Here is a 16958-nt window from a genome sequence, read left to right on the forward strand (position 1 = left end):
ATTATTTTTTTCTAATTGATGCATTTTTAAACCACATGATGCTACATAATTAAAATTTTACAGGAATAAATTTCTGAGTTGTGAATAATATAAAGGAAAAATAATTAATTGCCAATTAGCCTGTGTATATTTTTAATTCTTTTAAACAAAATATTTAATCGCCGAAGAATCACATCCGTTAAATAATTTGTATACCCTTATTATGGCAATTATTTATTATTTAAACAACTTAATACTCTATTCGTTTTTAATACCAATTAGTCTACTAAATCGTACCGGTTTTTTACATAATAATTCATTAGTGCTCACCACATCTTAAAAGATTTAAAGATCCATATAAATTGTTTGATAATTAGAAAACTACAGTTAATTTCCTTTTTTAATTTAATAAGAAACGTTTTCTTTATATGGAATTTTTTTTCAAGGACAGTATAAAAATACGTTTAAAGACTTGCTTCTTAGAATTAATAGACCTGAAGTTGAACAAAATTTCCATTGGGGGATTTGACTAATTAGGTTTTAATTATTTTGTAAAAATAAACTATTCTGGAAATAATAGGAATTATTACCAAAATATCAATAAACAATTTTAACTAGTTAGATGAAGCCAAAAATAAGAACTAATACGTTTTAATGATATAAATTACACGTTTATTATCTTGACGTTTTACTTCCTAAATTTTTGCAATTAAATAGTTATATAATACGTAGTTTTTACAAAGGTAATAAATAAAAAATATAGTTAACATTTTTTTAAATATTTAATTCATATTCAATATTGTAAAATGTTTTAAATTGAACTTCAGCTGAAATAAAAAAAAATATATAATGCCCTTTATTTTGGTCTATGAAAAATTAACCTTACTGGGAATATAAAAATGAAATTTTGTAGCGTATAAGGAAAGATTTCTTTTCTGGTCGGGATTCGAATACCAGTCTCTAGATGAAAGGCCGAGACGCTACCACTCCCTTACGAAGGTCGGCAGATTTTCTATTTATTTACTTCAAGTAAATAAAATATTGTAAATATAATAAAATATAATATATAATAATGTAATATATAATTACAATAAATATATATAGTAAATATTTTATTTACAAAGTGTTCAAAAACAGTTACCAACGTCAGTGTTAATTAACTTCTTTATATATATATTCTTCTGACTTTATTAAACGTACAGTCGCTTTTATAGTATTTATCGGTTTACTATAAATTTTATTAATAAAATTTACATTAATTTATATCTATACCAGGTTACAAAGTAACAGAACAGTGACGTGATATCAACAGTATTCTGCAGAGATGCCAAGCCATCTGTTCGCAGTCTGGCGTGTAATTGTAAATGTACCAGTAAATATGTATTCTTGAACAGATTCAGGCCGACCACTTCTGAGACGTGTGGTTTTAATTGAAACCCGACCACTAAAGAACACTGGTATGCACTGGTATCTAATCCATATAAAATCAGCTGGCTTTACAAGGACTTGAACCTTAGAACTCTTGACTTTTAAAATCAGCTGATTTTTCGATGACGAGTTTAACCACTGGATTAGCTCGGCGAGTTAAATATTGTAAACCTTGCAATTATAGAAAATAAATAAAGTATAAAAAATTTAGATTTTAAAATGAAAACCATTTTTATTTTTAGAATTTTTAAAATCTTAATAAAGGCAGAACGTAGTTCTATGTATAAATAGAACTTTAAAATAGACCTATATAGTAAAAAAAAAACCATATATTCATCTAACTGGTCAATCAGCCGGACATTGTATCATAAAAGAACTTCCTTCTTTTTTATATAATTAAATCATAAATTCTAAAATCTTATCTCATCAATCTGAATCATTTTCAAACCATTTCATCTCAAAAATGAAAAGTTAAAAAATATCTAAAGCAAACTCCTTCAATCATTTTTTATCCTCGAGCTAATATTTCTATCGTGTTCTATCTCGAAAGCACGAATCCAGTACAAACATTATTTTAATCGAAGTGTGTAACATTTGTTGGACTGGACAATTTCATTCAGGAACTGAGTGTAATAATCTTAACTTCTCTGATTTTTTTCATCAGTTACACTGTCCTACAAAATTTTCGGAACCGTTACGTTAGTTAGTGTTTCATAAAGTATTTTTTATCCTGAAACAGAAAATGTAATAAAAATGCTCTATTATGTCACATTTTTTATTTATATTTGTTTAAAGATCCCTTTTACGGCGAATTTGACGTATAATAGAAACATCAAATAGATTCGTCAAAAACAAGTTTAAAAGCAGTTTACAGCATAATTCAAACAAAAATCCTACTGTACTTATAACGAATGTTGTTGTAATGGAAGAGACGTATGAAAGGACGTCATTAATTTTGAAAGCACTCAATTACGAAACTCACCCTTCTGTGACACCCTCAAAGTTATCGGTCTTCTTCTCAGTCTGCAAGGTGACTTTACAAAATAATGCTGTTTCTTATATTTGCGGGACAGTTGTGCAACATATAAACATTATTTGATTAAACAGCGGCCAAAAAGAAACGCTTTCGTTCTTGGAAAAAACAAAATTAAATATGTTTCTTTAATCAACTCTCAGCATGTTTTTTTGACACCTTTACATATACCAGTAAAATTAGGGTTGATGAAGAATTTTGTCAAAGCACTGAATAAACAAGAAGGATTTAAATATTTAAGACAAACGTTTACTAAGTTAAGTGATGCCAAATTAAAAGAAGAAATATTCGTTTGACCTGAAATCAGAAAATTAGTCGATCATGAAAATTTTGACAAAAATTTGAACAACGTAGAGCAAGCGTCATAGAAGTCATTTAAAGATGTAATTCATGGTTTTCTTGGAAGTATCAAAGGAGAAAATATTGAGCTTTAGTATAAAATTTTTTGTTGAACTATTAAAATTTAGGCTGCCGAACGTCATTAAAAATTCATTTTTGCATTCCCATTTTTTACTTTTTCTTACCAAATTTGGCGCTGTGAATTATGGGCAAGGAGAACGGTTCCACCTGGATATATTGCAAATGGAGCAGCGTTACCAAGGCAGATAGAACGAATCAATGATGAGCGACTACAATGATGAGCGTTGGTTTCTACAAAGAGAGGATCCTACTGCACACAAAAGGAAGAAATAATTTATATTTGTTCACTACCACCAGTTTTAGATCTGTTTTATCTGTTATAGTTGAATTTTATAAGGGGTTTTTTATTTAGAAAGCATAATAAAATATGAATACTGAAATTAAATATAATAAATTACAAAATTTATTAAACCTATAAACTTGGTCGCTTTCATAATTTAATATTATTTAGTAATTTTAAGGGTGAATAACAAAAAAAGGTGAAGGTTGATGGAGAAAAACTGACTTGATTTTCAGATTCAGCGCACAAAATAGATTAAAATTCACTTATTTGTATTTTTGTTCCGAAATCTTTTTTTCTAATTTGTAGACCACTATTGTCGTTTAACTTTATATCTTCTGACTGGATTAACTGATTTTTATGAAATTTTCTATATGACTTCTGAACATCGGTCATTGAATTTGGTCAAGGAGTGGAGAAATATGACCATTAGGGTTTCCGATTTTCAAAATTTTATTCAAAACATAGCGTAATTTTTTACTATATTCATTAGACTACGTAATGCATAATAAATTCTAATCATAAACGTTTTGAATTGCATCATGTGTTTTAAAGGTTTTATAAAATACGTAAAGTTATAATACAATACTGTTTATAGTTTGTTTACATGTATAAACATTATTAGTACGTACTTAACTTTAAATCTATCCAATAAATATTTGCATATCGAGATTCTCAAAACATCTAAACCAAACCGATTCATATTTCTCTATAAACCAACAAAACAAGAAAATGAATGAATATTTCCTTTATTAATAGTAAAATTATTAAGTATTTTGAAAAGCGTTCAATTAAACATTTTAGTTTTTTTTTAAATTGATACGTTTTTAATGCAACCAAATGTATCGTATATTTTTACGTAAATAATTAGTTTACTTATTACTACCATTTTTTATCGAATAAACTAATCAAATTATTCTGCATTATGAACCAAAGAATTTCTTATAAAAGACTGAACAATTGATTATAATAATAATAATTATGTCTTAATTCAAAATAAACTTAACAATAAATATTACATATTACTGTTGTACTTTATACTTGCCAACAAACCGTTGGAGTGGATAGTATAACTAAATATTAACAAGAAAAAAATCTGATGTGGGCATCACATGACTTCCTTTTACGCCTATTAAATTACATATCCACATTTTTTAAAACGAAAGGTACATAAAATTTTATCTCATTAATAACTTCTGATATTTTTTCATTTGTTTTTATCGTAAAATCGTTTTACAATCAGAGGTTAATAATTATTAATAAACCAATATATTTAAATTAAAAAAAAGGAAATGTCTGATTCGAACCGATGAGCCTTCCCCTTGTAAGATCTAAATATTTCATTTATTAAAATTTATTTGGTTATAACACTGGAACCAATTAAAAGAAGTACCAATTACGATATATCGTTGAAAATCTCTCAATGAGGGCTTACTACTGCAGATAAGAAAAAGTCTAAAATCAAAATTGTTTTGGATTTTGGGCTTTTTTGGACACTTTTGGTCCAGTCAATCAAAAAGGGAATCAAAAAGGGAAGTGCACAACTAGATGTAATAACAGTCCTAAATCCAAAATTTCAACATCCTACGGCTAATTGTTTTTGATTTATGCGAAATGCGTACGTACGTACGTACATATATATATATATATATGCATACGTACAGACGTATACTGTATACGTATACTGTACGTACGTACAGACGTCACGCCGTAGCTAGTCAGAATGGAATCACAGATGATGAAAATGGATATATTTCCGTTGAAATCTGAAAGTAAAAATTACTAAATATTTAACTAACAATATTGCTGAAAATGTTGCAATAAAAAATTCGCTTAAAAAAATAACAAATGAACTTAAAGCGCAATGCCTGTAAGAAAAACAATTCAAATAACAGATTTTTATTGTTGTTTAAGTACATGTTATAATAATATTTTCATAAATATTAATAATTAATCTCTTGGATCAATCTTGAACCAAATTATATTTGTACTTCTAGATCAATCTAAAATTTAACTAAGAATAATTCAGTTGTAACCATTAAAATATTTCTTCAAATCCTCTCTATTTAAAATAGTTTTATCAAAAAACCTACATTTAAAGTCGTTTAACGCAGGACCATTTTCTAAAAAATAAACCACATTCTTATCCTCACTTAAATTATCCTGAGAACATAATTTAATCCTATTTCAAAGGAATACTTACTTAAAAATGTAAGTTAAGTTCTAGCGTTTAACAACCAACTTATACCGGATTTTCTACAATACTGGATACTTCCTCACAATCAAGATAATTAAAAGAGAAATTTAGTTTCCTATGTACATTATATCTCTCACCAGAACTGCGATTAGAAATAAAGCTACTTTCAGTATTACACACAGTATCAATATTATACTTCAATAAAACACTTGCCTCAATATTAATCGTCTTCGAAGTGGCGTCTTCCAAGTATATTATTAGTACGTCATATGTTTCAAATAATGCTTCTACAAAAAAAAATATTTTTTTCGCTGATAATTTCCTTAATTATTAAATTATAGTATCTACTATAAGGCAACTTAAACGACCGCTAAACAAATTTAACGCACAATTTTATGGTGAGTAAAAAGAAGAAATGGTTATATTAATCATCAAAGTTAAAGTTAATAAATACATCGAACAAATTATTTGGTCAATTCAACCGATTCATTTCCCTGAATTGTGAAATTTATTAATGACATCTAAAGCTGAGAGGTTTCTATAACATAAAGTCTTTTAAACTATTAATTCATTTTAGTTTATTTCATACTACAGAAGGAAAGATGTTTAATTTGAAATTGTTCTACATCATAACTATCAATTCTTTTGTTAAACTAGTCAATTTTGACTAGTTTGATGCAGCTTTCCAAGATTTTCTATCTAGTGTTAGTTGTTTCATTTCGGTATAATCCCTACATCCTACATCCCAACAATTTGTTTTACATATTCCAAACGTTGCCTGCCTCACAATGTTTCCCATCTATCTGACCCTCCATTATCAAAGTGAGTATTCTAGGATGCCTTAAGACGTTTCCTATGAGTCTCCCTTCTTTTAACTGTATTTTTCTAAATGCTTATTTTTTCATCAATTTGCCGCAACACCACTACATTTGTCACTTTATTCACTCAACTGATTTTTAACGTTCTCCTATAGCACCACATTTCAAATGCTTCTAATCTTTTCTTCTCATGTACTCCAATCGTCCAAGTTTCACTCCTATATAAAGCTACGCTGCAAACATATGCTTTCAAAAATGCTTTCCTGATGTTTAAATTAATTTTTGATGTAAGTAAATTGTATTTATGACTGAAAACAAGTTTCTCCTGTGCTATTCGCCATTTTATATCTTCCTACTTCGTCCATTTTTGGTAATTCTTTATTCCAAATAATAAAATTCTTCTACCTTCATAATCTTTTCTCGTCCTGTTTTTATATTCAGTAGTTCATGAACTTTATTTGTAATTTTGTTTTAACTATAAGTAAAAATAAAAACGATAGTTGGTAGTGATGCCAACCTCTTCATCTGAAATTATTGTATTAACTTTTAGAAAATTATTTTTCTTGGGTTTGATTTTAAAACAAATACCCAGTATTTAAGTGGGCTGCAATTAAAAATCATCCGGATGGAAAACAAACTAGTCATACATATTAAGATCTGCAAAACCGAGACAGTCAATTCCAAAAAAAAAATATTGTTAATCAGAAATCAATTATAAATTTTAAAAGTACATATAAAAAATAAGGAGTATAGATCTAAATATTTTAATTTCTCTCTAATTTATTTATTTTGATTTTGTATAACAGATAAGAGTTATAATTTATTTCTTATTTTTGTTTTATTATAGTGACGTAATATATTACGTAATAAATTAATTAAATCTTTCTTAACAGAAAAAAAGTCGTCATTATTAAGGTAATGGTGATATTAATATAACAGAATTAGGTTAAGTATACTATAAACAAAGTTGTAAAATACTTTATAACAGCTATATTCTGAGAAATATGACTATAATAGAAATTTAATCCTTGTTGGTAAAATTCACATAAAGGTTGGGATATACTGAGGACATCTGTGGAAAATGGGCGAGTGGAGATTATGAGCACGGTAGACATTTTATACAGGGAGGTGTGTAAAGAGTAAATGACAAATTAAGGATGGTATGGGGACAACCTGACAAGAGATGGATGCATGAAAACTGTCAACGTTGCATTTTATCTGCTAATTATGCCAAATGTGAGTTTTCCTACTTTGCTGAAGTAATATGTTATGTCGTTAGCTCTATTAGAACCATTAAACGTTCTGAATTACAAAGATTAGAATTATGTTCCACCCAATTATATACAGAGCTGAATGTTTCTCTTTGTTTTTTTTTTCTTTTGTACTAGCAGTTAAAAATAATAGTTTACGTGTAGATTATAGCTATACGTAAAATTTTGGAATGCTGCACCTTCAAAAAATGTTTAATTATCTTCTTTGTTAGCACTTTTGAATTTATTACAAAGGAGTAAATAAATATTTTATTCAAATCAGTTGATTTATTGTACATTGACGGTATCACAGAACGAGTAAGTTTGCTACTCTATGCTTAAGGAAAAGATGTATCATTTATCTAGATAGACAAAGGGAATCCGTTTTAATACCTTGATTATATAACTGTCATAAAATATATTTATTATAAAATTAAAATAAGAATAATAAAATTATTTATTTTGAAAGAGGTTTAAATAAAAGATATACCAAACATTTTATTATGACATGCATTCACCTTGTTAAACGAAACGATGTGATTCAAGTTTTTTTTTTAAATTAGTATTTTTTAAAACTTATCGAAAAAGTAGTAGTTTTCCCTTCTATTAAGGAAAATCTCTTGAAGATACAGTTATATAGAAGGGAAAATATGCTGATCGGTCAAAATTGGGCATATCCGGTTTTCATCGAATTGACTCTTAAGGACCCCAGAAAACCGAAAAACGGCCTCGAAATTTCCGCGACAAAATGTGCGTACGTATATATATTTGGATGTATGTATTTAAGTATGTATGTTGGCATGTAAATCGCCCTATTTCTCCAGAACTACTCGACTGACTTTCACCAAACTTGGCTATATTATTTCTATTGTAGGGGCATTAATGATATTAAATGTTCAATTCAAAAGGTCAGGGAATAGGGGGTAAAGGGGGAAAACAAAATCGCCTCCAGATTTTGCATAATTACGGTCATATATTTTTTTAAATAATTTTGTGAATATTAATAGGCAACTTTTGTAAAAAACGTTTTGCTAAATTTCCCTCCCACACCTAAAAATCGTTTTAATTTTTAACATTTTTTTTTATATTTTTGTGAACTATAAAAAAAACATCTTTTGTGTAAAACGTTTTTTTGTTAAAATTGCACCTCCACTCCAAGAAATAGTAATAATTTTGAAACGTTGAAGAAGTCAGAACAGTGGATCTTTTTCGTTGCAGTTTTTTTCTCTGTTAACATTTCGTTGGATCCACAATTTTGTTCCCCATCAAAGTGGGTTTCCCCCCCCCCTCTTACACACCATATCCCACTTAGTGGCGCCGGACTACTTCTGTAATCTTCTGCTATGTGTGACGTCGCAGGAGAGCGGCAGAATTAAATAAATTAATAATATTTAAAGTGTACAAATTTACTTAAAGTGGCCGCTAGAACCGCCACACCCGCGCGTGTGCTTTAGTTAAATCACTGAATTAAATAAAGAAAAAATATTGTATTTAAATATTAAATTTATATTTATAAATATATACAATATTATATTGTATTAATATTTAAATAGCCGTGCATCAGAAAACAGCCGCGTGACGGAAAAGTCCTACAAATGTGTTGTCAGCTTTTTTTAAGCGGGTAGGAAATTTATTAAAAATTGCTGTAGAAACATAGCAAAGACCTTAATCATAGTTGAAAAGTTTATGTTAAACTACGAAAATATTTCTGTTGTCTTAAATATATATTTATAAAACGTTATAGAAATAGATATTATTTTTTTATTTTTTTAACGAATGGGTATTATTTTTTATAGATAAATTTAGATAATCACGATTATAAATCCATAGATAGGCTAGAATTTTTTATTTACTAAATTTCTTTGCTTGAAGATTTGTTCTAATTTTTTAAGAGATCACTCCACCAGATTATATGATTCGTTTGTTAAGCAGACGACGGTTATGTAAGTTTAAGACGAGATATATATGCCCAAGATAGGTGGATACGAAGGAGACCCTTCGATTGGGGTGGCTCGCACCAGAAACAATGGTCCTTTCATGTTTCGTGGCAAGACGGAGTGGGCGGCAGTAGAAGAAATGGCGGCAAGTATCATCAAGAAGAAATAAGAGAAGCATAGAGAATGGGGAGCGGATTGATCTTTGGTTAGTAGGGTAACGGCGGGCAGCTCTAATCTGGAGGGGGCAACTCGCTGAGGTGGACTGCCCGTGAGAGATAGGAGACCCCGGGGTTGCCTGGAAAAAGCGACCCCCTGATTTTAGTCCCGGCGTGGGGCTCCTTTGGGGGACTTCCGCTAAAGGCAGGATTATTTAGGACTGAATCCCGCCTGCTTGGGTTCCTCTGACGAGAACGACATAGTCAGGCCCGAAGGAGGGACCTGGGTGGTTAGAGGGAAGGCACCTACCAGGACCGAGTGATGCTTGATTGCAGGTCCAGTCCTGGGAGGCTGGCTTGCTGAGACGGAGATTTAGTTGATATGGCGCAGGTACACATACCCAAATCAGCTGATTTTGAAGTCGAGAGTTCCAACGTTCAAATCCTAGTAAAGCCAGTTACTTTTATACGGATTTGAATACTAGTTCGTGGATAACGGTGTTCTTTGGTGGCTGGGTTTCAGTTGACCACACATCTCAGAAATGGTTGACTTGAGACTGTACAAGACTACACTTCACTTATACTCATACATATCATCCTCATTCATCCTCTTAAGTAATACCTGTCGGTGATTCCCGAGGCTAAACCGGAAAAAAGTACAAATACGCAGATTGACAAGATATTACGGAACCTGTTAGCGAGTCCAACACCCTACCCGTAAGTGGGATTACTCTACCTCACGTTATAAAAATAAAGACGAGGCAGATCAAAAATTAGTAAAAAAGATTACAATTCTTTAATTTTTAAAAGAAAATTTTACTCAATGAAATGAAATTTGGTGGGTTAACAAAGTATAAAACTTCACTAAGCCGCTCTACAAACCCGTGTTGAGAAAGGAAGACGATAATTGGCTGGTCTTTTCTGAATTGAATCTTGTTTAGGGCTCTGATATCGTAGGTTTTTCCTTTATATACCAGTAATTGATTTAGTTTTGCCAGATTTATGTGCTTTTATAACTAATAAATTCAATATCAATAAGAAAAGATGCCTTAAATCTGGTTTCTACGTTAGGGTATGGTTTTTTGTGTGCTATCATCCTTCCGATTCTTGTAGTCGAATTCTATGCACTTAGTAATTTACAGAGCATGGACTGGAAAATCAGATCTATTATCCAGAAATGGAATACTCTCAAAACATTGTTTCTTTTTTTTCTAGAGCGTGTACATTCTAAAGTAAATGCTTACTAGTGGCATCTTAAAAGTTTACCTAGTAAAGTTGTGAAGATTTTTTACTTGATGAATTAATTCATTAAATCACCATAGAAGCTCTAAAGCTTGTACGTGGAAATACGAAAAGTAAATTTTGTAGTGTGTGTAAAATGTGATGCCTAACGGGGATTCAAACCCGAAACCACCGGATGAAAGGCCGAGACGCTACTACTCATCCATCGAGATTGGCTGTTAAGACGGTTTTTGCAAGATCACCTTTTAAGTAATTTAAAATTGTACAATATCTAATTATAATTGTCTTCACCTTGAAAAAATATATACTGTACATATAATTAATTGTTGGTTTGATTCAATGTAAATGCAATATATATAAATGCAATAATATATATATATATATATATATATATATATATATATATAAATATATATTTTTAAATTAAAAATCCAATGGTAGTTTCTAACTTTCAAAAATTGAATAATTAATTGTAAGTCTAGGAAAAATGTTTCACATTTTAATTTTACTTTATTTGTTAAAAGTTAAATTATTACATAGTTAAAAAGTTAATTAATACTCAGTATTACATAGTTGATTAATTCATACATTAACTTTGATTAAGTGAAGAATTTCAGAATATCATAAATCTGAATGGGAATTTTAAAAAAAACCGTTTTATCGATAAAGAATTTTCTCTGTTTTATTATTTTTATTCTTCAATTTTCTTTCGGTAATCTCTCTTAATTTTTAGACTAGATAATAAATTCATATCAAAACAAAATAAATATTTAGTTATGAATCGTAAAATGTAAGGTAATTAATTGTATTTATAAATAACCAAAGGTAATTTAATATTTATTAAATATATTTAATATAAGTACATAGTATTTATATAAGACATAGATTTATAGTAGATCTAAATTTATAGAAGACGTATTCGTAGATATTTAAGATGTCTCTAATTTGTAGATATTTAAGATGTAATAAGTCCGTAGTCCATTTTTAAGCTTAAAACACAAACTGGTAGATATTTGTTGTATTTTATTTTATTTTTATTTTTATACGGGCATGTGCCCTTACAATTTATATGTTGACAAATTTGTACAGTTAAATGTTTTATGACGCGACATTTTGCATTGCTTCTGGAAGATCTTTAGTAAGAGGTCTTTAATTAATTTGCTCTTGTCATTTATGTGAAGTGTAGCCATTCTAACAAATGCATACATGTCGATTTTATTATAAAATAAAATGAAGAAAACTCATCCTGTTACTGAAACAATAATGTATTACATAAGCGAATTATGATATTGCAAATTATCAAACTTTAACTAATTATAACAAAAAAAAATTAAAGTTATAAAAAAATAACATAAAATTACATAACAGTTCTCCCCTAAACACTCTCGTTACTCGTTATTTTTTTCCTAGTATACCGCACGTTACTTATTAAATATTCCTATAAAGTGTTGAGTCTGAAGTAAAAATATTTACTTGCTGGAAAACACGACAGTAAACGTGAAAGTTGGGTAAGATTTGTTGAATCGATTTAAATTTCTTTCCGGCAGATTTTATTCCATTTTTACTATCATAAATTGCTAAACTATTTATCAATTACCTAAAGATTTTCTAACTTGAGGGTTACAGCACAAATACTCTTTCTGTTTGAGATTTAAATTGTTTACACCGTCTCCAGTACCATTAAACATGGAATTCTGAGAGCTTTTTAAAAACATTTTATTTTAATTTTGTAGTACAATTGCTTAGAAACATATTAAAGAAATTAAAGGAAAATTCTGATGGGTACAAAAAAAGATTTTAACTACTGACAGCTTACTAAGAAAAAATAAATTTATGGTATTACGTGGAAAATTTCACGATATTTCATAATTCCGCTAGGATTATCATAATTGATCTGAGTGTTATTTTAAGCAGCGTGTGCTTATAGTAGTTTTGAGAATAGAGGCACTTCGAAATTGAGGTATGCCTCAATTACTCTCTCAGTTCTTACAAGACAGGCTAGGAAGGGCAGAAAGTAAATATTAAAAATCAAGTAAATAAATAAATAATCAAATCAAATAAATAATCAAATACGTATTCATTCAGAATTTCGTAAAAAATTAAAGAACCAATGAAATCATGCTCAGATTAAAACACATTAGCAAAATCTGCTATTATTTAAATATTTGATTTTTGTTGCCTACTATGAAAATGTATTAGTAAACTGAATGCTATCAAAATAATTCTGTGAAAATTTCCGGAGTGAAAACGAACGGTGAAGAATGAGAATGTGATGGACGCTTGGAACTAGCTTCAATTCAAACGTGCCAATATGAATATAAAAATTGAAAATCTACACTTTGAAAATGTATGAGAGCTTCATGAATCCAAGTTTTAGTCAAGATTCGTTGTAAGAATCTAATGAACTAAATATTCACAAAGATTGGAGGTACGTAAGTATCTCTTCGAATTAAAAATTTTGGCGTAAAACTTTTACAAAGTCTCGTTGAAAAAGTCTGTTATAGAAATTGTGTTCCAGAATTTCTTGATCACTTACTAAAAAAAAAAAAACTGGATTTCATACCAAACTAAAATTTAAGTCTAATTTATTATTATTATTATTATTAATATTTTGTAATATTATTTATATATTGTATTTTTAGAATATTTTATCTCTTTTCTTAGATACAATAGTATTTACTAAATGGAATATACCATCGTGGATGGATCCAAAAAGTTGGAGTGGTAACAATCCAGCAACGCCTGATTTTGAAGCTATTCCATGTCAGACAGATAGCGTCGTATTTCCTAAAGAATCATCGTTCAGTGTAGTTATGCCAGACACGCCGGTCGTAGTTGCAGCTTTAAGCATCGATGGCAAGGTTAATAATCTAATTTAAAACTCTCTCTCGGTCTGTCTCTCTCTTTCTCTTTCGCTCTGCCTTTTTTCTTTTACTGTTCTCTATTAAATTGCTACGAATACCCCTCTAGAATACTTTAGATCTTAACCGAGAGAACTACTTACAACTTAATTGCTTTCCAATTAATATGTACAAAACGTACAAACTTAAAAGTATTATGCTTTTGCAATCCTCTTCCTTTACGCGTACTTTTCAAGAATTTATTTTTCTTATTCTTTTTTATTATCTTCATTTAGTATTGATGAACTGATTAAAGAGAATAAAATTAAACCTTTTTCTACTGGTAGGTTTTCTGATATAAAACTTTCTTCTTTTGCTAACATACATTTAAAGTAATATGTATTAATTAGATTACATCAGATTATTAAATTTGAAATAGTTGTGACGTTTAGTAATTTTTTTTATGCTGTCTCAGAGAAATAATTCTAAAGAAAAATAAAATGTTATCTAATTTTTCTCAGAAAATTTAGAAATAATGTAAAAATAGACATTTCTTCACTCCAATTAGAAAATTTTCCCCGTATTTGGCGTAACATTTCAACAGAAACGTTCGTTGTCCTAAACCGTATTGATGCGGGCCTAATCCTCTACCTCTTCTAAGAATGTTTTCGGCAAGCCGCACCACGAGCATCTTTTTAAACAGCTTGGTATAGTTTTTAATTAGAATAACGGTCTACAACCAGAAGGTTCTCTTGACAGACCGTCCCTCTTTCCTGATCAGAACCAGCCGCCACCAATCTTCTGGTATCCGCTCGTTTAAATCCACCTAGTACATCTTAAAAAGGATCATGTCACCCACAGTCCTAACCACTTCAACCGTAAGACCATCAGTTCCAGGACGATGATTACCAACTTACTTGAATTTATGTTATTTTCATTCGCTTAAACAATTTTTTAAACAAAAAAATTAAGAATTATCATAACGAGTGAATGTGACTGCAATCATAAGACTTTTATCATTTTCTAAAACCCAAGTGCCTATAACCCCATACGATGACAGAGTTCACCAGATTATGTAATATTTCTGTGATGGCTGCTGGATAAGCTAACAAGGATTCAGTTAGCCAAAATTTTAAAAAGATTTGCTTGTTAAGTAAATTAGTTAGAGAAAGTGAGATTCATCCCTCACTTCAAGATTGTAAAACATTAAAACGAAACAGTTTTATGTTTACCATCCATTATCTCACAGAAGTTTTACAAACTATTTAATTCTTCGGTTTGAATTATTACATAATCTGTAACTTCTAAAGATGAACTTTATCACTTAACAAGTCGGATTTGAGCTTTTCTAAATCTATAAAATAAAGCGGTTCTAAATCTATTGATACTGTTTAAAGTACGAGGATTCTTTCTACGTGAGTAGTTTTCTAAAGTCAAACTGGTTTAAAAATCGTAGACTTATTTGTTAATAGCATGAAAATGAACAATATTTTGACATCCTAATTTATATAATAACAGTAAAATTGTTTGTCACTGATTCTATTTGATCAATTCTTACTGGTCTTTCTTAGATTTTGATAACACGTATTTATTGTGTTTTTTATTTATTTTTTTAAATACCAATTAACAGTCATACCGACAAGCGAGATGAAAAATCAAATAAATATCAGCAGGTATTGATCCAAAAATAATGCAAATCCTCATTTAATAAAAATATCTTTTTTACAATAAAAACATCTGTGTTAATCATTAACAAATTTGCTTACACATAATCAAAAAAAAAAAAGTTGACATTATCTTTTGGTATTTTATTGATAAAAATAAGTTACTATTCAGATACTGATTAATTATATAGCAATTTCTTACTTACAATTAACAGTTACCAGTTTCACATTTTACTCGATAAATATGTAAAAATTCTTCTGCTATCTCTGATAATTTTATTTGATAATGTCCCTTTACTAAATCATTTTTCTGTTGAAGTTAAAATTGCAATCATCCAGCCTAAATCTTATAAGAAAAAAAACCTATCTTTTATTTATATAAAAATAACTAACTTAATTTAAAAAAATATATAATAAAACTGCAATTATGTTAACTTAAGCCTTACGATACAATAAAATCTGTTTTGGTTTATAAACAAGTAAAAGCACCGAATCCATCTTTTTAATTAATTTCATATCTAATAAACAAAAATTTAATTCGTTTGAAATTTTTAATTACAATCTCTAGAACTGAGGATCCGCCATTTTGAAATCGATGATAGAAAACCTCTTAGCGCTTACTACTCATTTGTCTAATCATAGCTTTGAGGGTTCTGATCAATTTTAAGTTATAAAATTTCAACCAGTTTCAATTCTTCATGTTTTAACCAACTACAAAGAAGAATTCATCGGAACAATCATAATAATACAAGCAACTTTGAAAACAATATTTATTTATTTCGGCCAAAATTGATCATGAATGGTATTAATTTCTTATCCCAAATACGAAACCACGTTAGTCAGTTTCTGAGATAAACACTTGTAATAATTTAGCAAGCAGCGGATGTAATTAATTATAAAACGAATTATTTGACCAATAAAAATAGAATTTTTTTTTCTAAAAAGCAAATAAAATCTTCAATATTAAAATTTGATGTAATTAAAATTCTCAAACGCATTAAATTTTTGTTTATTCAGGATTAAATTAAAAATAATTTATAAAAATTAAAAATAAAAACCGACTTCAAAAAATAATAGTACTAAAACGTTACAAATAATTACGTTTTTAATTATTAACTAAAGTAAAAGTATTTACAATAAATAACTATATTTGAAGTCGGTGCCAGCCAATACGAATTAATACGTAAAGTTGCCTCAACTAACCGTTATGCGGCTAAACGGGATTCCCACTTATAAAATGGGATCTCAAGAGCAAATAAGAGAAACCGTCTCACAATCATACCTCATCTTGAGTTCGCTAAGGCATATGTACTTAGTGATATATGTACCTGAGCATGTTTAAAATATTCTTATATTATATTTTTGATGTCGCATTTTATTGTCGTATTATATTTTTCGGAAAAAAAATAAATGTCATGAATATTTCCGCAGAGACTTCTCAACAACGAGAATGTAGACTCTCACAAATGAGAACGTACAACAGTCGATTCTTACAGAATGAAATTCTAGATTGTCATGCTCATCGTGTCAGTTTAATTCACAAATGTTTTTCAAACGAAACGCAAGAGCCACATTCTCATCGTCTCGGCTTTATATACGGGGAAGGAGAATTACTGGAAGCTGCAATCATAAAATGTGATAAGTAGACTATTGGTCTTAGAATAAAAGATGATGGTTGCGTAGCCATTTCACCAGTTTGTACAACATTCCAAGCG

General features: G+C 29.1%; 1 protein-coding gene across 1 annotated transcript in view; it reads left to right on the forward strand.

The window, feature by feature from the left end:
• Amnionless (amnion associated transmembrane protein) overlaps positions 1 to 16958 on the forward strand; it is an 85498-nt gene that overhangs the window by 16020 nt on the left and 52520 nt on the right. The window contains exon 3 of the mRNA XM_075369198.1: positions 13404 to 13600. Within this exon, the coding sequence (XP_075225313.1) occupies positions 13404 to 13600 (197 nt within the window). The remainder of the gene's footprint in view (positions 1 to 13403; positions 13601 to 16958) is intronic.

This window comes from Lycorma delicatula, chromosome 6 (genome assembly GCF_047948215.1).
Source record: "Lycorma delicatula isolate Av1 chromosome 6, ASM4794821v1, whole genome shotgun sequence".
Lineage (NCBI taxonomy): Eukaryota > Metazoa > Arthropoda > Insecta > Hemiptera > Fulgoridae > Lycorma > Lycorma delicatula.